The sequence below is a fragment of the Pocillopora damicornis genome, chromosome 9 (assembly GCF_964200805.1).
Source record: "Pocillopora damicornis chromosome 9, jaPocDami1.2, whole genome shotgun sequence".
NCBI classification, from domain to species: Eukaryota; Metazoa; Cnidaria; class Anthozoa; order Scleractinia; family Pocilloporidae; genus Pocillopora; species Pocillopora damicornis.
In genome coordinates, this window is record NC_142678.1 from 15346511 (window position 1) to 15371463 (window position 24953).

The 24953-nt window shown below is 38.4% G+C and overlaps 4 protein-coding genes across 4 annotated transcripts; 2 read left to right on the forward strand and 2 right to left on the reverse strand.

Annotated features, from left to right (window-relative positions):
• Nucleotides 1-384: 384 nt before the first annotated feature.
• Nucleotides 385-3867, reverse strand: LOC113679880 (S-adenosylmethionine synthase). The gene is made up of 7 exons (XM_089182339.1): nt 3629-3867; nt 3416-3493; nt 2398-2520; nt 1897-2294; nt 1319-1501; nt 884-1101; nt 385-704 (listed from the first exon to the last, which is right to left on the reverse strand). The coding sequence occupies exons 1-7, from the start codon at nt 3699-3701 to the stop codon at nt 605-607; spliced, it is 1173 nt and encodes a 390-aa protein (XP_089038465.1). The 5' UTR covers nt 3702-3867; the 3' UTR covers nt 385-604.
• A 1137-nt stretch (nt 3868-5004) lies between these two features.
• On the forward strand, nt 5005-8829 carry LOC149040354 (methionine--tRNA ligase, cytoplasmic-like). Its single transcript, XM_089183095.1, has 7 exons — nt 5005-5039; nt 6641-6743; nt 7050-7178; nt 7364-7439; nt 7680-7789; nt 8062-8107; nt 8756-8829. Exons 1-7 carry the CDS (start codon nt 5005-5007, stop codon nt 8812-8814), a joined length of 558 nt encoding a protein of 185 aa, XP_089039221.1. The 3' UTR covers nt 8815-8829.
• A 439-nt stretch (nt 8830-9268) lies between these two features.
• Nucleotides 9269-12888, forward strand: LOC149040355 (methionine--tRNA ligase, cytoplasmic-like). The gene is made up of 5 exons (XM_089182342.1): nt 9269-9398; nt 9720-9824; nt 10265-10376; nt 11259-11330; nt 12143-12888. The coding sequence occupies exons 1-5, from the start codon at nt 9274-9276 to the stop codon at nt 12281-12283; spliced, it is 555 nt and encodes a 184-aa protein (XP_089038468.1). The 5' UTR covers nt 9269-9273; the 3' UTR covers nt 12284-12888.
• A 2482-nt stretch (nt 12889-15370) lies between these two features.
• Nucleotides 15371-18276, reverse strand: LOC149040356 (translin-like). Its single transcript, XM_089182346.1, has 4 exons — nt 18177-18276; nt 17310-17425; nt 16864-16946; nt 15371-16257 (listed from the first exon to the last, which is right to left on the reverse strand). The coding sequence occupies exons 1-4, from the start codon at nt 18242-18244 to the stop codon at nt 15973-15975; spliced, it is 552 nt and encodes a 183-aa protein (XP_089038472.1). The 5' UTR covers nt 18245-18276; the 3' UTR covers nt 15371-15972.
• Between the last annotated feature and the right edge of the window lie 6677 nt (nt 18277-24953).

A 24953-nucleotide genomic window follows, 5' to 3' on the forward strand; every position in this document is an offset into this window, starting at 1 on the left:
TTCATAGCCTTTGGGTATCTCCTGCGATAGTACTTCGGAACAAATAGAGCAGTGCTTAGCCTCGCTCTTGATATCCATCTAACTTTACTTAGGTTTTTAATGCTTTTTTTTATTCACTCAAGAGTTACTTTTAGTAGACTGTGGTGAGCTATGAGCTGTGAATCTTAGAAATTTGGTAAATAGTCTTCCCATAACCATACCAACTCGTCACCCTTCACCGAAATTCAGGTGATAGATCCGTGATTACCGTCACGAATATGGGACAAGGTTCTTACCAAAATTGATGTATGTGAAGAAATGGAGAGAGGAATATTTGTGAACTGTAAACACATAAATGAAAACTGTTCAAAATTTATCACCTATTAATGCACCATGAGATGACTCTTTTCGATACCTGTAAAGATATTTTTATTTCATTCATTGAATCGACCATGGACTGTTACTTTCCGTTTGACATGGTTTCAGTCTCGAGCCTTTTATTTTTGTCATTAGTTATCATTAAAATTCGGTAGTTATTATAGTACTAGGCTGAATCAATCTTAATTGCTTCAAAGGGACCACTCTTATCGAGCACTTTCTGCTCTGCCTTGGTAAACTCAGTCATCTAGTAAGCCAGCTCCTTAGGTACTTCCCAGGAAAAACCTGGCTTGAAATGACCGTAGACGCATGCCTCCTGGTAGATGGGCCTCTTTAAGTCAAGGTCCCTGTAGAACAACAAACAGATATATAATTCATAAAATGCCAGTAGTAGAAAAGTGACAATATCTATAAAGCTTGAAGAGCTGGTAAGACATTAAGATGATAGTAAGTATATACGAAAAAAAGCTTGTCAGGTGGCTAAAAAAAACCTATCCACCGCCATATAAAAATTTTCAGTTCACACCTGACTATCACACCAGGACGAAGATCAAAGTTTCTCTTGATAATTTCCAAGAGCTCGTCTTCAGACATCGTGCCTGTTCCGTAAGAGAACACAGTGATTGAAAGAGGTTCGGCAATACCGATGGCATACGAGACTTGGATCAAGACTCGGCGGCACAGCCCGGCTGCCACAAGAGACTTAGCAATCCACCTGGCGGCATAACAACCAGATCGGTCCACCTAACAGATAAAACAAAAATGGATTAATTTGCTGCTCCCATTCGGATAAATGGCTCTGTATTTTCAGTCAAATCCAAACCTTTACATAAACATGTTTTGATGGTTATGAGAAAAGTATTTTAGTATTTTCAAGAGTCTTAAAGGTAAAATAAAGCTAATTTTGGAGGCAGAGACTCAGTGAATTGTTTCAGAAGGAAAGGATATCAAGGAAACAAACCTTAGAGAAGTCCTTCCCAGAGAAAGCACCTCCCCCATGAGCCCCCCATCCACCATAGGTGTCGACAATGATCTTCCTTCCTGTCAAACCTGCGTCACCTTGGGGGCCTCCGATCACAAATGTACCAGAAGGTTGCAGATGGTAAATTGTTTTGCCATCAAGATATTTGGCAGGGACGACTTCCTGGAAAAATCGATTTGGTAAAAAGGGGAAAATGGGCTTTGAAAAGTGCACCCACACAATATATGTATGGCCAAATGCTACTGGTTGCTGATAGGTTTATATTAGTCGTGTTTTTCTGAAATAGAAAAACTATAACAGTTCCCTCAAACATAACTATTTCCCCAGTCTGTTCAAATGTATTTTTTCTATTGTGCTTTGCTACAGATGGAAAGAAAGTTATTTTAGAGCGAAAATGCTTCGCTTTGGACTGGCTTGGATTTTTTTGAAAGGTTTGGGTCCGGCGCAGTTCATAAGCAATAAACCGATTTAAAAATCTAGCTAAAAGGTGATTAGAAATGAACAATTGATTTGTAAAATTCAGTAAAGTTTACTTAGAAGTCGGAAAATCATAGTACGTCAATAATTTTCTCCTTCAGTTGCTTCCTCATTTCTTCTAATTTGATGTAAGGGTCGTGCTGGGCAGAAATAACGATAGTATGGACTCGAAGAGGTGTGATTACACCATCACCCATTTTTCCATCATACTCGATGGTAACTTGTGTTTTGGAATCAGGTCGGAGCCAGGGCATAGATCCATCTCGTCTCTTCTCAGCAAGCTTCTTGTTTAGATTGTGAGCTAAAACAGCAGTCAGGGGCATGAGTTCTTTTGTCTCATCAGTGGCATAGCCAAACATGAGACCCTGATCACCGGCGCCGATATCTTCTTCATTTTTGTCTTTATGGACAGCGCCGGCAATGTCAGGGCTTTGCTGTTGGAGGGCAACCAGGACACTGCAGGTTTTGTAGTCGAATCCTGAAAGAGTCGATTGTTGTTGAAAATCAAGGAGTTGCTCATGCATAATATTTGATCTCCAATAAAAAGAGTCTAGTGATCAGCTTAGGGAATAATTTTTAACCTTTTTCCGAGGAATCATATCCAATCTTCCTGATTGTGTCACGGATCACTTTCTGATAATCCACAACAGCCGTCGATGTGATTTCACCGCAAACAAGAACCATGCCTGTTTTAGTCGCAGTTTCTGTTCATAAGCAAACATTTCAAATCAATACCTTTCTATCACACGCACGTCAACCATCAATAATTATTAAAACATAGGTAGTAAATTTGTCTAATCAAATTCAATTGCGTGAGCGTGCTTCATATTCCTAATGTGCACGTGCAAAATTTTCCTCAAGAAGCTAGAGTTGCTAGAGAACCAACTGTTAAACAAAGATTGCATTGTGAACACATGATGTGAAGAATCTTTGAGTCTATTGTAGGCCCGAAGGCTTATATTTTCACCGGCTAAACAGGTTTGACCGGAAATAATCTTGCCCGCACCTGATTGGGAAGTGCGAAAAATTCTTTTTATGCAAAATGTTGTTTCTTTCAGTTTCCAAATTCATCTTCGCCCTTTTAAATCTTATTAGTGTAGAACATCGTTGAATATCACTTAGCCGTCGAAAATAGGTTGATCTTCGAGGTACTGTCCTGTCTAAGTTCACAGTTGGTTATTGAGCTAACGTAAACCAACGCGACATAATCAAAATCGAAATCTTTAGGTCCATTTGCCATTGAGAAATATTGAAACACGAATCATTTTGGATCAAATCCAAACAGGAGATATGTTTTTTTTCTGTCACGTAACAAAATTCCCGGAATTATTTGTATTATGTCCAGACCTTTTCAGCGAAAGTGGAAAAAAGTGCTTTCGGAAAAACTTTGTGGTGCTGGGGGGTGAAACCAAAAGAAAGAGATTACAATTTTGATGTCCTAAGAACTTTCAATTTGACTTTCTAAGATAGATCGGTTCATTGCAACCTCAGGACTGAATCAGCCATTACTAAGTGGCGCCCTTTTAACTCGTGCTTAGATGTGCAAATTTTCTTTTCACTAAGACGCTGATCATGCAACAATTTATTTCTTTAACTTACCACATGCGACTTTGGCATTTGGATCTTGTGTGAGATGAGCATCGAGAATAGCATCTGAGACCTGATCGCAGAGTTTATCTATAGAGACAAAGTACACTTTCGTTTTAGCTTGAAAACGTCAACTTCCGCCAGCGTTCAGCTGTGGAAAATTTGCGCTTAAAAAGTTAAAAAAAGTTAAAAAGTTAAACGATGAATTGAAACGGTGCAACTTACCAGGATGTCCTTCGCCAACAGACTCAGAGGTAAAGAGGAAAGTAGTATTTCCCTTTGTCTTTTGGTTTGACATGGTTGCAAAGCTTTATGAAGGAGGCCCTAGAGTGTAATGAAAGGTGTGACTAGAAGCTAGTTTTCCGGGGCTTCATATATCTTGTAGGCTTTCCATTAGCATGCACTGCTGACGTGTACACCGCAATTGGCTTTATGATTGGTTGAGATGTGACAGCGTTTCAACTACTTAAAAGGTTTTGGGATCAACACTTAACTTCACGTGATACTACAGTTCCAGGAAAGATTTCGCAATATATTCAAAGTTTTCCAGGATGATTTGACTGCTTAATAATTTATTATCTTATTTAACCACAGCATAAAATATTTACAATTTAGACGCGAAGATTTGGGGGCGCGGCGAGATGATGGAAGTGTGTGACAAGCCAAGCCGAGTATTGCTGAGTTACTAAGTTAGCGCAAATTATATTTTTTTTTGTTTTTTACTCACAGTGAAGTACTGCGCTATAATCAGTTCTCGTTTGTTAGTCTCAACAGGCTTGTCTGGTTACCGAAAGATTTCATTCATATGAGAACAATTTTAATCGCTATATTGCTTACTCATGTTAATGCACATCAAAGCTACTGCGTCTAAATAGAGTTCATTCAGTAGGTAATGTCTCCAGTTTTTGGTGGAGTCAGTTCTTTCGCTTTTCTTCGAACAGCGACATTCATAATACGTATAAGCAGTCGCAGGCTATCGTCATCTCAAATCGGTGAAGCTATGAAGCTCTATAGCGACCGAGGGAATCCATCCTTGCTTCGTATTTTAGCAGCAAAAAATCTAGCGGATGTTTCAACGACGATACAGTACATCACGAATGAAGGTATCAGCTATTTTCTTACACTGCTAGTCCAGAAGTGAAACCAGAATTTTAGCTAATGCTTCGTGTACAAATAGTACGTGCGCACGGATGCAGAACAGAGAAGGTGGAATAACAAATAATAAATAACTTCTGCCTTCATTGTTGCCCGAAGTGTAAAAAAAGTATAAAACTAGGGAATTTTGTCTAAATAAAGTCAGCAATCAATGGCTTTCGTTTTATTCGAGGTACTTTGAACATATCGACAAACACTTATGTGAACATATTTTTCTGAGATTACAATCAGAACTTTATTTCCGCTGAAAAGGTATAGACATGTTGAGTATATTGGCGGTGATGTGATTTACCATCTAGATGGAACATAACCTCTTTGTTACACAGTTATGGAGCGCCATTGTGCCTATAGATGCTTCTTGTCTCATAAGTCTAAGACAGAGACCTCGAAAAATCACTCAGTTCTTCGAAATGCAACGTGGAAATAAGCGAATGACCAATAACGCGATGGAGTTCCTAATGATGTCGGAAGTTTCTAAAAGGTAACTGCGTAGTGAATTATTTGCAAATTTGGTTAATTTCACTTAGGGTGAAAATACGATTCCACGTAATCTTGAAGAAACAATTTAAATACACAGAAACCACGATTCGAGCGTAACGTCTACACAGGTTTTATGACTGGAGTCGTCGTTGGAGCTTTTCAAGTGAGGAAACACTCATTAATTTTCAACGAGAGCCACAACTTCAAAGACGGAAATTAACGCCAATTTGAAGCAGAGCAACTTTGTTTTAAAAAATATCGAACGTAGACAGCTGTAAGTGAAAAATTGTGCGCTTCAAATCGGCACATTGTAGAAGAGGTACTCAGCATTTAGATCCCAATTTGTTGAAACTATTTTTCAGAACGCCTTAAGGTATCAAAGCGAAACAGCAATTCGTTCCGCACCTGTGTCGAAATTGTGGTGCTTCTTTTGGGAGATAGAATCTTATTCAATTACGATTACTTACGAGTTATACATTGATCTCGGTGACTTCCCTTGTACCAACCAATATTGCTTGTACGCAAAAATTGCATTTTAAGCCTCTTCCTTCAAAGGCATTTCGCTTACTCAAGGGATAATCAGAGATTGATTTTCGTGAACAGCTCGAGCATACTGTTACGTAGACTTTCATTGACATGTGAGACAGTGTAACGCTAGAAGTAACATGCGTATGCTATCGTCAACAAGCTAACTGCGCATGCTTCCAACCTTGACATCAGAAAATGGTCTTTAGATGGATGGCGGATTTCATTACTTTAACTTGCGCAGTGTAATGCAGGCTTTTTAACATTTCTCATATGGAAATACAGAAATGCTAAGCCAAAACCTCTGTAGTCAGTATAAACGTGATTTTTCCATAGTTCAGGCAAAGGTTAGAGGTTGATTCAACTTAAGAAAATGAAATTGGCAGTCAGCCACTGAAATAAATAACCGAAATGATTCGGCAAAATTGGGAAGCGGTTAACACCTCCTTATCATGAAACTTGAACCGAACACCGAAGATATCGGCATGGTGTGTCAAATAAAAGTGTAAAACATATTCGATGAAAGTGGATATAAATGATTTGGCAGTATCGATTATCAAAATTAGTTTGATTTGCATATTTCAGACACGTACGCCTGGCCAATATTCAGTTGACTGATCATTATGGCTTGTCTTAAATAACTTCCAGTGCTGGAGACTGACGATGGAAATTTGCTACACAGTCCAAACAGCATTTGCAGCTATTCATGCCTCATACGGTTTTCATGTATTGAACAATTTATCCTTTATATTAAATGAAACGTCTTCCCTTGGTTAAAATATTCGATTTTAGGAAGGGTAAGAAGAAATGATCAAGCACTGCTTAAGATGATTCACAGGTTTTGGGTTCATCAAGGATGTTGAGCTCATACATTTCAAACTTAAGAACTAAAAGCTAAGACACTTTGATTTTGTTTCCTAGTTGGTTTCCTCAAGGTAATTTTCACTTAGATTACCTAGCCCCAACGAAGTTCAGTATTCAACACTGAATTCCGTACAAGCACGACTGCATGACATATCGGGTTGGCTGACATTTACAAGTCGTACAAGTTTTGTTGTTAACTCTCACACATTTGAGTCAACCACCTCTTGACCTCAACAGAAGCTCAGATGTAGCTTCCGACCCTTATGGGAAAGCAATTGTTGATCAGTGGGTGGAGTGGGAGAGCACGTCTTTGCAGGTAAGTTGTTGCATAGGGTGAACATATATTAAAGAAAAGGTGGTCAAGAGTATTGTATGCCGCTCTGTGAATCCAGTGGCTAAGCTCCGGTCCCTGAGCAGGGTCATAGTGTTCTGTTCCCGGGAAAAGATTTAAGTTTTCCTACTCTTTATGTTCGCCAAGGAACATTAAAAGGTACCTTAAGTGATACGCCGGGAAAGATACCCGTGATGTGAGTCAGACCCCACCCTGAAAGAGTACCTATGGTTATAATCATCTAAACATCTGTCATATTTTTGCTGACCCATTTACCATTTTATCTGGCAGCCTGTTATCTTCAATTATCTTGTAAAGTCCATTGGCCAAGGAAGGGATTGCAGTGGCCATGTCGACGATCTGGTAAATCTCCTAAGACATGCAGATGAAGCTCTTGCTTCCAAGAAGTACTTTTCTGGGGTATGAATTTCATAAAACTTTTTTTTACACCTTTGGTAACTTCTTTCGTAACTCATTGATCACACCCCTTAGCACAGTTTCCTTCTTTTGGACTTTAACTTAAAAATCACAACTATGTGGAGTTATACACTTTTAATTGAAATGAGTGCTCCTTCTAAACAAATCGCCATTCCTTGACTTTCCAGAGTCACCTGGGGCTAGCTGATGTCATCCTTTGGGGTTCTCTACACCCTCTCTTCATGGAGGGCACAAAATATTCAGGTATTGGTGAACATCTGCTTTCTTTGTGTCTTCAGAGCTTGCTCCAGCCATATGGTCTGGATTAGCTTAGCCATGAAATTGATTTAGTTTTCTGAGACTTGTCACGAAGGGTTAAAATAAAACAGAGTATCTACTACGAATGCAGAATTCCCAGCTATGTTTGCTCTGTGATTTTGTGTGCCAGTAGAGTGGAAAATCATGAAATTATGGTTTGTAAAATTTTCTCTCTTGATCAAACAGATCCAGGCATCTCAAACTTAAAAAGGTGGCACAACCTCCTCATGTCTCAGGAGCTTTTCCTCAAAACTGAATTTGAGGTTGCAGGAGGAAAAGAAGTTTCTTCCTTTAAGGTATGCACGCGAATAAATCTAGCTATCCATTTTTGGTACATCATACCGTCAGTCTTATGAATCTTTTATATTATACAGAAATGAGATTTATATCTCTCTGCGGTTTTTGAGTATACTCATTTGAAACACTTATAGATGGCATGTATTCAGATCACTTTTTTATTACAACTTATAGATGGCGATATGCAGAATACAAGTCCTAATGAAAGAGTACTGTTCCTTATATACTTTGGCAACTACTTGATACTGATCGGGGTTCTTTTTTGTCGCAGGATGCTTTGTTGGCAATGCTTGACGCTCAAGAGCAGTTAGCAAAAAGTAAACATAGATGTGAAATATTTATTGACTTAGAGAAATTAGAAATTAATTGAAGCGATAACATCAAAATATGGAAGTAAAATATCAGAGGATATACTTTCATATTGCATGAAAAGTTGTTTATTCATATGGATTTCAGCAAATGTAAGTGGGATCATTCCTTGTCACTTCAATTCGGGTCCAAATTCACCACATCGTAAACTGCATTTTGGTGAATATATCATCACATTCGTCACGAGTTACATATCCCTTTAGCCCCTAAGAGTGACTAGCATCTAATTTCTCCTTACCATATCACCCCTGAATCAAACAAGGAAGTCATAAGAATAGAGGAGATGATCATCAACTAAAGCAGCTCTTGATTGTTAAACAAATTCTCCTTGTCAGCCTCTTTGAAAATGTACGGAGAACAGTATGGAGAATATTCATACTGATGTTAGGGTGTGAAGGGGTTACAACAATTCTACCGATTAGTAAAATCAATTATTTTTCATGCTGATAGTATTTGCTTAAACTGTAATACTGAACGTGATATGTATGCAAATTGTTGTAAATAATGATAGAAGTAACAATGATGTAATAGTCAATAATGATTCTGATGCTAATAATAAAAAGTAAAGATAATAGTGAAATTTTCTGCTAAAATAGGTTCCCCATCATCCCAACGAGATCAAGAGGGTGATTCTGCCACAGAGGAGGTGAGCTAGGGTACTAGATCTTAAACATAGATTAATCTATCATATTTTCATACTTTGCTATAGTAAGTTCTGAAATTTTAATTGTAGGCAAAAATTGCAGAGGCATTTTTTTTCTTCTGAAACCCAAAGAAGTATTCTTTAGTTAAAACAAACCAAGTTTTTTTTGTCTCTACCTTGAATTAACGAGCAGATGTCCATTTGAATGGCATCCATTTAAGAAATAGATAAATGAATAGAGAGTAGAATATCAGCTTTTTTAAACTTTATGAGCCACATGAAGTAAAAGCTGAACATATTCTTCTACCTAAATTTGATGAATGTCTGTTTATATTTTTGTTGGTGTTTCAAGTTTTTTTTAAAAGTGAAAAATCTTTTTCTCTTAGGATCGTCCGTAACCATATGAAGATATTTATAACACCTGAAGACATGTTAGTGATCGATAAATTCTTCCTTTTTTTCAGCGCCTTGATGTTTGTCCAGAACAACTTTGATGGTTCTATACCAGCCATGGAATTGACAGATGATGACAAGAAGTTCATCGCACTTATCAACAAAGAGTTGAAGACGTATATCGATAATCTTGAGAAAATTAGGTAATCTATTTAGCTCTGAAGAAATTTACTGAAGATGAATTTTTCAATAAGCGGTTCACTGTTTGAAAGCGTCCCTCTTAAGGTAACATATGTATTGTAGTAATTAACGTAGTACATAGTTATTGCCACATTTGAGTTAATCTTTCCCTTAGCTTTTTAACCCGGCTACAGCGTATTATCTTCTCAATTTTTGAAGTCTGTTGCGTCAAGCGATTCCTTGGTCGTTTAAACATATTTCAAATATTGCCACTATCCTGGGATGAAAATGTCTCCGTGAGAATAAACAATCTCTTGTCTTACAATGTCGCGATTATATTTCAGGCTTCGAGAAGGTTTAAAAGACGTGCTGAACATATCCAAGCTTGGTAATCAGTACATACAGTCCAACCAACCTTGGGTTCTCGTCAAGGGCAACGAATCAGAAAGGTACACATGCTCAATATTAAATAACAAAGAATTCGCCTAAAACCAATGGTCAGGAAAAGTTTATTTTTAGTCTCGCACCAGATTTAGGGCCTGGTACGTCGAAATCCTTTGAGCTTTAATCATAGATCAACTTTTGGTATATTTTAAAGCAAACGATTACTCGATACCTTTGTCCCCTAAACGAATAGGTGTTCAGTCAGGTTTAAGTTTCTTAGCTTTAACACGCTTAGTTGACCAGAAACAGGAAACCTTACAAATAACAGATAAGGTTTTGAGTAACTCTAAGTATTTCTCCTAACAAACGGGTTCTGACTGGGTTAAAACCGTTTTTTCGTGCCCATGAGTAAAAAGGTTAACCTCTCATAATGATTTAGATAATCCCACAGGAAATTGTTTGTGCCTTTAATAACACAAGTCGTTGATCTTTTTTTATCATTTAGATCACGTGCAGGTACAGTCATAGGGATCACAGCCAACCTTTCCTGGCTGCTGTCTGTTCTCGTTCATCCCTTCATGCCCGGGGTCAGTGAAGAGATTCAACGCCAGTTACAGGTAGGTCTTATAAACTCTTTCGGGTTGCCAATTTACGTTATCAACTCAGTTGATATTTCTAAATTACCCTTTTATCTCTCTGACGAATATCTAACGCTCGAAACGACAGCTTTGAAACTCTTTACGATGACCAAATTTACATAATCAACTTAGTTGATAATACTGAATCATCCTGTTATTCTCTCCCACCGACGCACCAAGGTCTCTTTAGAACACTTACCTCCCTTACAGGAAAGTCTGTTTGGCATGCGATACAATTTGGAATTTATCACGATTGTGTTAACTTTAAAAAACCGATTGAAATATAAATTTAATAAAAAGGGCTCGACATGTTGGTTATTGCTCCGCTTAAAGTTAAGCTGTTCGGCTTAATCTGTTGTATTCTTTGAATGTTTTTGCATTATCAATAACGATATACCTGAGAAAATGTGTAGCCATCATATAATCATATGATCTTCCAAACCATTAAGTTCCAAGATGAATCTCTCTAGGAAACGGCACTCGGTCAGATTTGAAAAAAGATTTAACTTATGTAGAGACACTTTCTCTCTACTTATTGCCTTTGGCGGGAGAAACTTGTAGGATCGGCTATTTCTTAAATTTTTAATTGTTTTTATTCAAAGTGAGGTTGGTAGAGTTTCTCAACAAAGTCACGGAGTCAATCAGACCGGAAATTACACATTAAGCCTGAGAACGCATCTTATTGCAGGGCTAAAGTAGCAGCTCCAAATCCTCGTTCGCAGCCTTAAAGCGTCCTGGTACCCCTATTATGAAAAACTCATTAAAAAGGACAAGTGTGGGTGGTTAAAGAGTTTTGTAAGAATTGTTTGCCTTTCTTTTAATTGAAAAGACTTCAAACACAAGTCTTTCTTTGTTTGATAGGTCACCGACGAAGGCAATGTGGTGTTGGACAACTTTATTCCTTATCTGGAGACTGGTCACAAGATTGGAACGGTAAGAGCGAGTAAATAAGAGAGATAAGAGGAGATGCAAAAGAAAATACTTCCTTGCAAGGTTGTATCTGCCGCTACCTTTCACTTGAAGGGCCTGATAACAACAGACCGACGGGACTTTTCAGATAGCAGAGGAAATAAGTGTTCATTATCTTAACCCTTTAACTCCCATGAGTGACCAAGACAGAATTTCTCCTTACAATATCAATACAGTATCAAGCAGACATGTGATGAGAATAAAGAAAAAAATCAATTTGGGTAAAATTAGTTGATCCAATACTACATTCTCTGAACTAACACTGTAAGAACTGTATGGTTGACAGTAAGGAGAATTACAAATTTGGTCTGAGAGTTAAAGGGTTAAAAACTTGTCAACAAGCGAGAAGTAGAGACGAGGCTGAACTTACAGGCCAAGCTGCGGACCGAAAGAGAGCAGCTCTTTCCATGCATACCCTTGTTTAGTTTCCTCTTCATCACCGTTATCATTGTCATCGTATCGCTAAATATATCATCATAATAACTCACTATTACTATAATCAGTGTTGATGTCATTTGTATGCAACTCATCAATACTCTTTACACTTTCACGTAATTTTCGACCAATCAAAAGTAAATCTTTTAATCCAATAGAAAGACTGGTAATTGAACGTTCTATAAATTAGTTATTGGCTTGTGGGTCGTGGACCATAACTACGAAAAACCTTAACCTAAAATGTCTTCATCCATTGAGGCTTTCTACTTTTAAAAAGTAACACCGTTGCTACAACATTTACCAAGAAAAGACTTGTAAGTTAATTTTGTCTATTCTTTTAGCCCAAACCACTCTTCCACAAGATCGATGCCTCCGTCGCGGATCAGTTCCGCGCAAAATACGGTGGGAACAAACAGAAGCAACCAGCTTCACACAACAAACCAAAAGACGCTACTAAGGGAAAAGAGGAGGGGAAAAAGTAGACACCCGCTAACCGCCGAGTGGATTGTTCGTGCCTTGGATGCACGCATCTCCCAAGCTTTCCCAGTTTCTGGTTTGAATGAATTACGAAAACATTTTTGCTATTTTACATTGCAAAATAAATAGAAGTAAGCACAGAATTTAACAGAACCTGAACTTAGCAGAAATCAGAGTAATATACTGTCTAGTATAAAGCATTTTCGAGCAACATTTTTTCTTCGTTTGTGATTTCAAATATATTTTCCATTTTACTTTTAGTCTTTTAAATGTTATCGTGAAATTGTTTAGCTTCTCATTTGAAGAAGAAGAGTTAAAAAGGTAGCCTAGCCAAATGCATTCAATGGTACCACTGACCCAATACTGCTCAGTATTTCAAAAGCTCGGATATGATAAAGGTTCTCACTTAATCTCTTATCAAAGTCAGATTACAAGGCGCCTAATGTCCAGTCAGTATCATTGAACTCAATTTTGTCAACCTGCCATCTTATTGCTAACATATTGCGAAATCAGTTTGTTTCTTGAATTAAGAAGAAAACTTGGTAGCTCAAGTGCATATGAATGGAATAATTACCTTAAGAGCTGAATAAAACAAAATTTAAAAATTTGATTGCTGTGATCTTTTGTAACCTGAAACCTAAAACATTCGAGTTTTAATCAGCAAAAGTTTGAGACAACCTATCTGATAGTCATTCACAGCAGCATACGTACGCCAATCTAGGACAATATAGAGTGACTCAAGTCATCCGCCCTCAGCAAAACGTGGTATTTTCACAAACACACTTGGACCCCGGTTGTTCAAAGGGTGGGCTAACACTAACCACTAGATAAATCTGTATCCAGTGTACAGCGCAGCACGTTTCGTTAGCGCTTATCCGCTGGATAGCGATTTATCCGTTGGTTAGTGCTATCCGCCCTGATGAAGGCCCACGGCCCAATACCGAGTATAACCTTGGGATAAGCATCTCAAGTGGAAAAACCGTACTACAAGCGATAAAACCTTAGCCATTGTCATTTCACAGAATGAAATCACAGCCAAATTCGAATTTACATGCTATATCTTATAAAACTTTAAGAAAAGGCTTTTAGTGGAACAACCTGACTCCCACTTTTCCTCTCTCCTATGTATTCGGCTAAGCGCTTAATACACAGTCTACTGTTGTAAAGTAATTATACTATCAGTCAAAATCAGCCTCAATAATACATCGGCTGGTTGCCTTCCAACGATCCATACACCACCACAGTTGAAATCTGTGGCCCCACGACTATCGTTTGTGTCCAACGACGACATTTTTTGTTCCTGTTTTTGACAACTTCAGCTCTTCGTTCGCGGAATTCTATTTCCGCATTATCAACCCGTTCGTTGTCATCCCCACAGAGTGAAACTCATTGCTCCACTATTTTGCCCAGATGCAGCAATGAAAGGTTTTGCTATATTCCCCACGTCAAGTTGGGTTTTATTGTTCATTGTGAAGAAGAGGTAAAGCCAGACAGCAGGATAAGGACAGTTGTGGGTTTTTGCACCTCTCCTCAAATTATTCAACGTTTTTTTTTTTCAATTATTGAATTTCTGAATTCTACAAAACAGTTTGTTGGGTGTAAAAAGTTGAGCGAGTTTTTGAGTTAAGTCTTTGCAAGTAAACAGGATTTGGACGTTTTTATCGTAAGTTGCAAAACAGAAACCAAGAAAGAAAAAAAAACTAAACAAGCACACAAACAAAGTAAAAGCCGTGCGAAATATTCTCGTGTCTAGTAAAAGTAGCTCGCTCGACTGCATGTTTTCGGTACAAGAAGGACAAGATTTTTACACCTGCCATAATCCAGATTAGGGCAAACAGCGAACTATCTTAAGTCCTAACCAGTCATTGAATTTACTTACAAGGACTTTCCTCGCCATTTAAAACTGAGTGAAAATAGTGATCGTCGAAGGAAGCGAATAAAATTTTCCCGTAGATCATTGACTTTTCCGAAGAAAAAAATCTTTGTCCTAGTCATTCAGCTCGAGTTTGTTTGCCACGTCGGTCGGGCACTGATGTTTAGCGTCCATGCACTTTTCTACCAAGACGCTCTCTAATTAACAGGTGTCAGATCATGACAGATACTTATCAAAAACTGTTTCAAAGCTTGCTTCGAAGCCCAATAAATCACTGCTATCATTGCAGAAAGGAAAATGTTTCGGTGGATCCTCGTTCTTTAATTTCCATAGCCCATCTTTTCAAAACGCAGCTACGTAGTAGGACTAGCAGAGGAAGTAGACGATGCAGCAGCTGGTGGAAACATGAAAAGACTCAACGAACCACCAAGAAATTGTCTGGCAAGTATGGGCACCCAGAGACACCAGTGAAAAAATATAAACAAAAACAGCAGCTCAACAGATGGGCAGATTATTTCGAGGAGTTACTCAACAAACCAAGTCTAGTAAAACATCCCGCACATTCAGCCAGCAGAATACAACCTTCCAATAGACTGCAGAAAGCCAGCCAAAGAGGAGGTTAAGACGCCTTTCAAGCTTCTGAGAAACGCAAACGCTTCAGGACCCGACGGAATACCAGCAAAAGCACTGAAGGCATAGAGGAAATCCTATACCCCTTGTTTGAGAAGATCCGGGAAGAGGAAAAAGTACCTACAGACTGGAAGGAGGGATATCTTGTCAAGTTACAAAGGAAAGGAGACATCAGCAAATGCTCCAACTACAGATAGAGGAATAGCACTTCTCTCCGTGCCTGGAAAGGTCTTCAACAGAATCATTCTAGGGAGATTAAAGAACGAAATGGACCCAAAACTGAGAGACCAGCAAGCAGGCTTCCGAAGGTACAGATCATGCGCTGATCACAGAATGTTGGCGTAATTACGGCCCTAAATTATTCGGATTAATAGGCTGCTACTTGTGCTGGGCAATAGGTGCACTGCTGGAAAATTAAAAGTTTAGGCTACCACAGAAATTGTTCTAGCAAGTTAGAGTTAGGACCAGAAATTTGGTCATGAGAGATTAAGAAAAAGAATGCGTTTTAACTTTTAAAGGGAAGAGGGAAATGTTTGATGAACGGTCCTAAAATTGAATTGAAAGAAAAGAAATAGTATGCACCAGATGAAGAGTTAAATTCATTTTAATACACAGATAGGGCCGCCTTTTCATGGCTTGTACACCCCAATGTATCAGCCGCGTAGTCTTGTACATTCCCCTCGTTTATGAGTCGACGATAGTCACCTCTGAGAAACGCCAAGCAGCCTCAAATGCTAATCAACAATACAAATTTCTGTCTAATTTCCTTGCTCTAATTTATTACCGATTATCTCATCCAAACTTTTTTCTTCTCTGTCCAATCTTCTTATCCATTCATCAGAACTTTGGTTGATTCTGGACAAGTTTACCAGCTGTTCGCTTCAACTCTTAAATATCGACTAATTACTTTCACAATATCGAAAACGGTTCCCAACAAATTTGAAATCACAAACGACGGGGATTGAAAACAGAGACAAACTGAAGACACAGTTTTTGCTTTCAGGATGAATTTCAATTAACCCAATATCCAAATCGGCCTTCTTTGCTTGGACAATTTGCACTCCATTGCAGATCATTCCCAAATATCCAAACGCCAATGGTAGCCTTCATCTCTTTTAAATAATTCGTGTGCGGTACTTATCAAACAAAACAGACTGAGAAGATCACAACTCTCCACCAAAGCAAACAAACTTACTTTTCGCCCGGGGGAGATCCTACATCTAGCCCGGCTTTGTTGTCGGAAATTTGTTGTCGACCCGTCTCTTCTAAAGACGGTTTGAGTCCTCTAATGGTCAGATCATACAAGACTTCCTCGATTTTCTTCAGATCATATTTGAGTCCATCAAATTTTTTTCTAAGAGAGTCATTTTTAAGGCTCAAAAGTCTGAAGCCGGCGTCTAGTTCAGCCACAAAGGCAGCTATTCGGAAAGGCCGGCCATAGTCGGCTGATGTGACATTGTTCACCGCAAACCGTGACTGGAACAAAACAAAATCAGTGAGATGGAGGGAAGACGAACTAAATGCACATTTTAAATGTATCTGAATCAGTTTTGAAAATTAAAGTGGCCTAAACAAGTTTATCAACTTTAAGTAATGTATTAAAATCATCACAGAACAGACGCTACAAAAGGAGACAACATATCAGTACATGACAATCATGAACATGAACCCTGACAGACTCTTTCTTTTGAAAGTTACACTGAAAATTCAACTTGACTTTATATGGGATTGGTGTTTTTCAAAATATGTCTATTGTGGAGATCAACATAGTCCTATTCTCTTTTAAAATTCAAAGTGAAAATTAATAGTGTTTTATAATACATGTATTTTCCACGATGTTGCAAGCAAACTCTATATAAATGACATTACTTCTTGAGCTCTATCCCTTAAAATGGCAGGAATATTAATTCTACGCAGATGAAAATTCAAAGGCTTTTGCCTTTTTTACGAGGTGTATTCAATAGCAGATACTTTTCCGGCTAGACTTTTGTCGAAGAATAGCCCCTGACTCTTTAGGATGCGCTAAAAAATGAAGTGTCCCACACCAGTCAAATATAATTTTGCGAAACTTAGAAGACTAACCATCTCATTAGCAAGTAGAAGAAGGCCGGTGAGAAAATCATCCAGATCGATATGAAAACCATCCGTTGTCCTGTCTACTTGAACTACAAGGACAAGCATAAACACATAATTAGCAAAGATTAAGAATAAACTGTGGCTGGGTAATTTCAGGGACTTTATTTGAAGTTTGGAGTTCCTAAGTTCAATCCTCTGTATTGAGCCATTTCCGTGATGCAAATATGTCGTGGGCAAAATTGCAGCAAGGATAAACTGTGCACTTAACCAAAATGGCTCATCCAGCTGAGTACTGTTTCTCCACGTGGATGCAATGCCAGTCCATAGCAAGTAAAATTTAATCTTACCTTTCTCGCATCTGCGTTCGACCTGTAAATGTCGTTTGCATCTGCAAGAACACTCGGGTCGCACACGTGAACCATCCCCTACAGGTCTGAATCACAGTCACCTACCTCCAAGCATTTCTGCTAATTCTAGCCGGGTGATGAGTCGTTCACTCTCCAGGTACACAATAAAACCACCAAGAAAGGCAAACCTTTGGCTAGTAAAGCGCCAGTGATCACAGAATCTGCAACGAAATTGATACGAACAAGGATAACATGTAGTGAGGGCCTATATCTAATTAACATCAGTGTTACATTTTACATTGGAACTATCCTCTTTAAGTTTTGTTCTTTTTATAGATAAATATGAACAGTAGCCTAAAAGCAGCGATCACGAGTGTCTTTAACTCCAAGGAATGGAATTCTGTATCCTTTCCAAGAGGCCTAATATCAATATCCAGTTGTCCTTGAGGATATTTTAAGGCTTCAGGAAATTAAAGAGACTAAGAAGATTAGGAAAAGGGAAGGACAAGGATATAACGAGAACGATAGAACAGCGAAAACGACAACAACAACAATGAATGACGTTAAATTCTACATGAAGTGAAAAGTCAGGAGGTAAAAGAAACAATCAAGGTATGGATTGTCCAAAAATATATCACAGCAACAGCAACAACAATCCTTTATTTGTGCTCTTCAGATTTTGAGAAGAAAGATAACAAATAAATGGAAATAAAAACTATATTAAAAATGACACCTATGCTAAAGAATATGCAATGTGAGTCTCAAGATGAGAAAAATCAAGTGCAGTGTACCAGAGTGAGTGTCTTTCCACTATGGTTACCCTTAAATGATGCATGTAAAAAATACACTTCATGTTGTGACAGCTGATCACAGTTGTCCTCCTAAGAAATTTCCTCTGTTTTTAATCCCATATTTCCCACAGGGCAAAGGTTAAGTCTTTACTCAATAAGCCCCGCCTGTCATATGACTGACCTGTAATACTGACCAGAAGGTATTTTCTCCACAAGATTTTTGTATTGAGACTTCATTGTAGTCAACATTTCCCTGCTTTTTGCACAAATCTTCTTTATGGCTGGATGAAAGAGTAAATAAATCCAAAATTCTCCCTGAACTGTTTGTATACATCATTAGACTGACAATAAGATGTTAATAAACAAAAATAAATTCTTAATTTCTACAAAAAAGTATATAACATTTACATGTCCTTGTCACACAATACCATGTTCCAAGAATTAGTACCCATTGACTGAGCAGTGGGGCAGTAGGGGAAATATTTGGCTTTACAACAAAAAGTATCTACTGCTCACCGTGGAAGGTCCATATGTCACAACCAAGGTCTGTGAGCAGAACAGCCCTAACAAACTCTGTCAAGAGGTATTTTATCCTATGAACACCATTCCTGTCAGGTTAAATTTCACCAAAGTTTAAGTATAAATAACAAAAAAGAAATGATGCTATTCTGATCACCTTCTTCATAATACAAGAAATATCTACTTGACAATATTGAAACAAAATAAGCAAATCAAGATACCTTCTGGGCCTGGGGATTGATGCACTGCTTGCAAAACAGCCAGTATTTCTCTTGCAGACTGTTCCAAGTCTCTAGTTGTAAACATATCAGGTCTGCGGTTATAGGTCTCGCGCATGCGTTATGCAGGGGCACATGGCAGGCTCGACGTTGTGTGGTTATCGTTCTTGTTTTGAGGAATTCTGGTTGTACCACTGTTTACAATAAAAGTAAGTTGACAGTAACTGAGGCCCACACAACTACATTACACTAGTCACTGCTTTGATTTCCTAAAAAAGGGGAATTTGCACTCAGTGCTACAAGTTCACTAAAAAATATTTGTTTTAAAAACTGAACATTTTCGTTATCTTACATGGATATCTTATAATGTATCATCTCTGGCTTGCTAGTGGTATTTCTTGTTAAAAAGAAGTCTGCAGATCGTGCTAGAAACAGCTCCATGGACTCATGCATGCAAAGATACAGCTCGTGAATAGAAAAGCTATGTTTCTGAAGTAATAGCATGAAAAAGATCATGCATGCATTTGGCATACTCTGCAGACTGGTTGTTCAATTAAACTTGAAAAATCAAATTTCCACCCTTAAATTCTTGATATTCATGTAGTTTCCCTCTTCCCAGTTAGTTTTTTATTAACTCATGTTCTCCATAATATTACCATTTATACATTTTGCAAGGTCTGAAAGGACCTTACGAGCCTCTTAAGTTGGTAGCCATTTCCTTTGTTCACGTGACCTTAATGTTTGATTCAGGGTGATAGAGTAATTAGATGCAAGTCACTCTTAATGGTCAAAGTGTTGTCCAAGGCAAAAGGTCATGCGGATTCCCGATTAAGAGGCTAACTAATCTGAAAAACCACCCAAATCTTCAAAACAACAATTTTTCTGACGAGTAATTCTTTGTATTTCTATGGCAATAGGAGAAGTAAAATATATAACATATATGAAAAGATAGAGGGGCCGCAGCCAGGATAAAACATCTTATGAAATTTGAAAAACGATCTCTGGCTAAAACTTTTAAAAATACGAGCTTTTGGCTGTTTGCGCTACAGCCTTCAACGGGTAAAATGATAATCAAAGTGCTCTGTGAGCAAACTCGTGAATTGACACATGATTTTTGAGATTATGTTTAATGTTATCTGGTTTAGGGAATTTTGTGGTTGATTGTCATCTAGAGTACGAGCAGTAGTTCAGTGTTCGCTAATGTAGCAAAGAAACAAAGTAACGTTGGGACAAGAAGGCATTACAATTGAAATGATCATGCTATTACATTTAACAAGGTGGATGATGTAATGTGTTTTAAACGTCTATCATTTTTGTTTCTGGTTCAAAAGAAAAGGTTGGAAGTAAATGTGGGTGAAAAGTGAAATTTACTGTCTTTCGTTGTAAATATTAGAAAGTCAAGGCAATACTGTCTTAATGAAAACATTAACGATTCCCTCTTTATCAAATGAGACAAACGGGAACGAGTTTTGAGTGATATAACTAAGCCAAGCCTGCCACCGTCATTTTAGGAAAGCACACTCCGACATCCGTCAGAAGGAGGTCATCTCGGGTAGATTTCCGATTACGAAATCCGAGCTCGCCCGATGTTGTCTTCGTGATGAAGGCCCTACACGTGCTTCGTTTTCGCTCATGACTTCGTATTAGGCGTAAGATAGTGCTTTTTTTTGTTGTTGCTTACCTTCATTACAGACTCCACAAAATTTTTGCGATGCCTCCTTTTCACGGATGACCGATTACAACTACAACATAGTAACACCTCCACGAAATCTGTCAAAAGGAGGATTTTAAAACACCGGAAATGGAGAGGAAAGATAAATGATACGGTCGATTGACTCCCAGACAATTGAATGGTCCAAACTAGCAAAGGCGGGAAATTTGTCATCATGCGAGATATCAAAGTATCTGTTTGCTCACTCAATTCGTATTCAGCGTTCGGCCGTATTCCAATCGATAATTTCGCTTCCTGAACAAAATTTCCAATTCTATGATGGCACGTAAATTAACTTGTCAAGAAGTGAGTTCATTGTTTGAGAGAAAGTTGTCTGAAAGGTGAGGTCTCTCCTGAAGTCTACTATGAAAAAGAATTCGCGCAGGATGAAAAAAAAGAAAGTAGACTATAAAAGGCTGCCAGTATCTCAGAAGAAAAATCCTTTCACTGGACGTGTAGGGGAAAGAGGAAACAACATGAAAAGGGGGTATAACGTCAGCTTAAACGATATAGAACGCCAGCCTGCCAAACAGCCGAAACTCGCACACATCAAGAATGCCAACTCAAGCGCTGAGGCTCAAATAAACATAAACCCATAAAAAAATTCAAACGCCAATCAAACTGTAAAGGCAAGCACCCCTTACACACCAAACACGACCACATGCATCACCAACACCGCAAACGCAAACACCATCTCCTCCATTAACACAACCTCGAGCACGACCAGCACTGCAAACACATGCATCATCCTTACAGTAAACGCGACAACGAACACAAACCTGGCCCAGCAAAATAAAAAAGATGGTGAAGTAGAATTTGTAAAGACCTCTCACAGAAGCGCCTCAAAGGCCGGTAAATTCCATCTCTCGGAACAGGACATTAGCACCACTTCAACTGGAGACTGGCTCACCGACCACTCAGTCTGTTCTGAGGGAACAGTTCCCTCACGCAAGAGGATTGGAAAATACAACTTTGGGGCCTATTTTTAATTTTTCTGTTCAAAAAGGCCAATTTTCATAAATCCTGAATACTGGCAGCCATCATTGGGTGTTGGTATCTACTGTAGGATGCTACACTCCTTCTGTAGTTTATCTGTACGACAGCCTGTTTTCGGGAAGAATTGCAGCCCTCGTGCAGAAACAGATTGCATCAATTATATACGACGAAGGAACCAGTTTTAAGGTCATTGTACCAAATGTGCAACACCAGAACAATTCCGATGACTGTGGAGTTTATGCTATTGCTTTTCTGGTTTCGCTACTACATGGCCTCAATCCTTCTAATCTGACATTTGACAGGAAGCTGATAAGACAACATCTTTTAAAGAGCCTGGAGAGTGGATCATTCGACCTCTTTCCCCTCTCTAAAGTACCCGAGTGTCGAGACAGGAGGCCACTTTTTGTTCAAGAGGTCTCGGTAATGTGCGAGTGTAGAATGCCGAGGGAAGAGTCAGACTCGAAGTCTCCTTCTCGTTGTGTGAAATTTTGTAGCTGCAAGGAGTTTTTTCACAGGAAATGCATTTCAACAATTATTTTGGAAGATTCAAGTGCAAACTGGCGTTGTCCAAACTGCGAAAGAGCCCTTAAGCAGGAAGAGAAAAATAACCATTAATTTAACATGTAGTATTAAAAACTGATTCTCAGAACTTCCCATTAATTGTTTATTAAGATAATCGTCGAAGTGAAATATATATGTGTAGTAATTTTTTATCTATGTAGAAGTCAGCTAAAAGAATTTTTCAAATGTATTCATGAGAAACTGTTTCTTATAGATCTTTCCCTAAGTACGCTCTTGCGTTTAGAATTGAAAATCCTCATCTAAATATTGTAAAAAATATTATCGTAGAATATTTTCAATGATGATCATGGCACAACGCAGATAGAGAAAATATAATAGGTGAGACAAATCACGGATTATCCTTGTCGACAAAAGTAATATCGCCTGCTTTATTATATTCAAACTTAATCTCCGTCCAATCGAGGTAATGTACAATTTTTTTTATCAATTACCATATTAGAAATAACAATATATCGTAACTGCGTTAAATTTATTTCATCAGAAATCCAGAAAATTTCCGGTGTTTTAAAATCTCCTTTTGACAGATTTCGTGAAGATGTCATTACGTTGTAGTTGTGATCGGCCATCCGTGAAAAGTAGGCGTCAAATGTATTTTGTGGAATCTGTCATATAGGTTAGCAACGGAAAAAAATGCAAATATCTTAACGCTAATACAAAGTCATGAGCGAAAACGAAGTAAGTGTTCCTTTCTACTCTAATTTGCGGCTCTAAAATGCGAAATAGGGCCTTCATGAAAACATCGGGCGAGCTCGGATTTCGTCATAAGATATCTACCCGAGATGACCTCTGGTGTTGTAACATCCTCCTTTTGATAGATTTCGTGGAGGTGTTACTATGTTGTAGTTGTAATCGGCCATCCGTGAAAAGGAGGCATCGCAAAAATTTATTGGTGTCTGTAATATAGGTAAGCAACGGAAAAAAAATGCAAATATCTTAAGGCTAATACGAAGTCATGAGCGAAAACGAAGCACGTGTTCGTTTCTACTCTGTTTTGCGGGTCTAATATGCTAAATAGGGCCTTCATCACGAAGACAACATCGGGCGAGCTCGGATTTCGTAATCGGAAATCTACCCGAGATGACCTCCTTCTGACGGATGTCGGAGTGTGCTTTCCGTCAACCGCCTGGGTAGATTTAAGTCACGTGCTAGGCAACGTATAATCAATAACAAGATAGAATTTCATTTCAGGCCTATTTATCAATTTTGTGGTGTGTAATTTTCGCATTTTAGTACGTTGTATATATGTTGAATCTTCAAATTGTCTTGAAACTTACAAGAAATTTGTTCTTTAAAAATTCACTGAAAATCGGTAGCTAAAATTGTTTGTCTAAGTGTTATTTGATTTTCGTGTTAACTTGTTATTTAGTCAGTCGCCGGCATCTTTTGTTGCTTCACACAGGAAAAACACATGCGACGAAACGTAATGATCAATTTTGTCCTCAATCTCACGCTATAACAGAAAAAGCTTTTGAACATCTGTAAACTCCGAGCGCTTCGCAGTAAGTGATATTTTCAATGAATCTTCGGATTGTTTTCAAGTTCAAGGATTGTAAATTACAATTTTATGAAAACCGAAGGTTGTTGTTATTTCAGTGTGAATCCTTGAATGCTTGCCAGTCGCTGGCGCCGCTTGTTGAAACTAAAACGAAAAAAAAACTCTTTTAAGATTATCATTGGCTTCTTTTTCACCCCACCACTATTCTTAGCAACAAAGGTCGCCATTTCGTCTGTTTATTGCTCGCCAAAAACTATCAAATGTACTCAAAAGCCTAAAATCTAAAAAAAGTTTACAGGAATCGACCAATCGAGCGAGCGAGCGAGCGAGCGAGCGAGCGAGCGAATGCTATTCCCCACATCGTACCTATAACTCGCTCTTGCGCATGCGCGCAATTCACGAGTTAAAAAGGTAAAAAATACTAGGTGTGAAGTACAAAGTAAAAATTAAAAATGCTGATAACTAAGAATGTTTGTTAAAAAGAATGTTGTATTGTCCGGGCAAAGGACAGGAATTGTTGTCCGCATTGGGAGTTAACTTGGAATGCCACGCTTCTAGTATTTTTCTTGTTCTGAAACCGCCTTTGTCAATAATAGATGCATTATCAAAGTCTATTGCGTGACTATTGGCCCAGACGTGATTGGCAATTCTTGAGCCTTTTGCCGCGGTTTTCACATTTCTGAGGTGTTCTTTTGTTCTTGTGTTGAAGGCCCTGCCAGTCTCACCAATATAACACCATGAACAGTCACCACAAGGAATTTTATAAATAACATTTGTTTGCGATTCCAACGATGGTCGAAATTTTTTGGGGCCGGGAACTGTTGTTAAAGGGTGATGAGTGGTTTGTTCACCACTGTGATGTCGTGTTTTTTTGAGGACACGAGTCAGAGGTTCTGTTACGCCTTTAATGTATGGAAGAGAGGCGAACGACTTGCGTGACATGACGAGCTTTGCTCAAGAAAAGAATTCTCACCAGGGATGCGTAAAATGATCCATAGGCTTGTCAAAGTAAAGCGAGATGGCTCAATTAGCAAGTGAAAGCGAGGTGTTTGGCTTCGAGCGTGAAATTAATTGAAGTTAACAATTAAAATGTAAACAGGCGCGAGGATCCGCGCGGCTTGCGCGTTAGGAGTGCTACGTAAATTTAGGACTCTTTTGCACAATTTTCTCTTTGGAGATAACTACGCATTCATGGCGTGAATGGCAATTTTCATAATTGTAGAATGATTCAGCGACAAGAACGGCTTAGCTAAGCCGTAGTGTGTCATGGCATTTGAAGATAGCCTCGTTGTAGCGCGTGACATGACTATCAAGTAACATTTATTGTACCCAGCATGTTTTGTTCGTGATCTACAGATTTATTGGTTTGTGACGCAAAGAGCGATTATCTGTTCTGTCACGACAATACCAAAATTAAATTGTGTTAGCAAACTTATA

Coding starts and splice junctions, on each gene's coding strand:
- LOC113679880 (XM_089182339.1), bottom strand. CDS start 3,701: ATGTCAAACCAAAAGACAAAGGGAAATACTACTTTCCTCTTTACCTCT. Junction 2,521..3,415: donor AAATGCCAAAGTCGCATGTG/GTAAGTTAAAGA, acceptor GCTTATGAACAG/AAACTGCGACTAAAACAGGC. Junction 1,102..1,318: donor CTGGGAAGGACTTCTCTAAG/GTTTGTTTCCTT, acceptor TTTATCTGTTAG/GTGGACCGATCTGGTTGTTA.
- LOC149040354 (XM_089183095.1), top strand. CDS start 5,005: ATGGAGTTCCTAATGATGTCGGAAGTTTCTAAAAG. Junction 7,440..7,679: donor GGAGGGCACAAAATATTCAG/GTATTGGTGAAC, acceptor TTGATCAAACAG/ATCCAGGCATCTCAAACTTA. Junction 8,108..8,755: donor TCAAGAGCAGTTAGCAAAAA/GTAAACATAGAT, acceptor CTGCTAAAATAG/GTTCCCCATCATCCCAACGA.
- LOC149040355 (XM_089182342.1), top strand. CDS start 9,274: ATGTTTGTCCAGAACAACTTTGATGGTTCTATACCAGCCATGGAATTG. Junction 9,399..9,719: donor GATAATCTTGAGAAAATTAG/GTAATCTATTTA, acceptor ATTATATTTCAG/GCTTCGAGAAGGTTTAAAAG. Junction 9,825..10,264: donor AAGGGCAACGAATCAGAAAG/GTACACATGCTC, acceptor TTTATCATTTAG/ATCACGTGCAGGTACAGTCA.
- LOC149040356 (XM_089182346.1), bottom strand. CDS start 18,244: ATGTTGACTACAATGAAGTCTCAATACAAAAATCTTGTGGAGAAAATA. Junction 17,426..18,176: donor CCTTCTGGTCAGTATTACAG/GTCAGTCATATG, acceptor ATTTCGTTGCAG/ATTCTGTGATCACTGGCGCT. Junction 16,258..16,863: donor TTCTACTTGCTAATGAGATG/GTTAGTCTTCTA, acceptor GTTTTGTTCCAG/TCACGGTTTGCGGTGAACAA.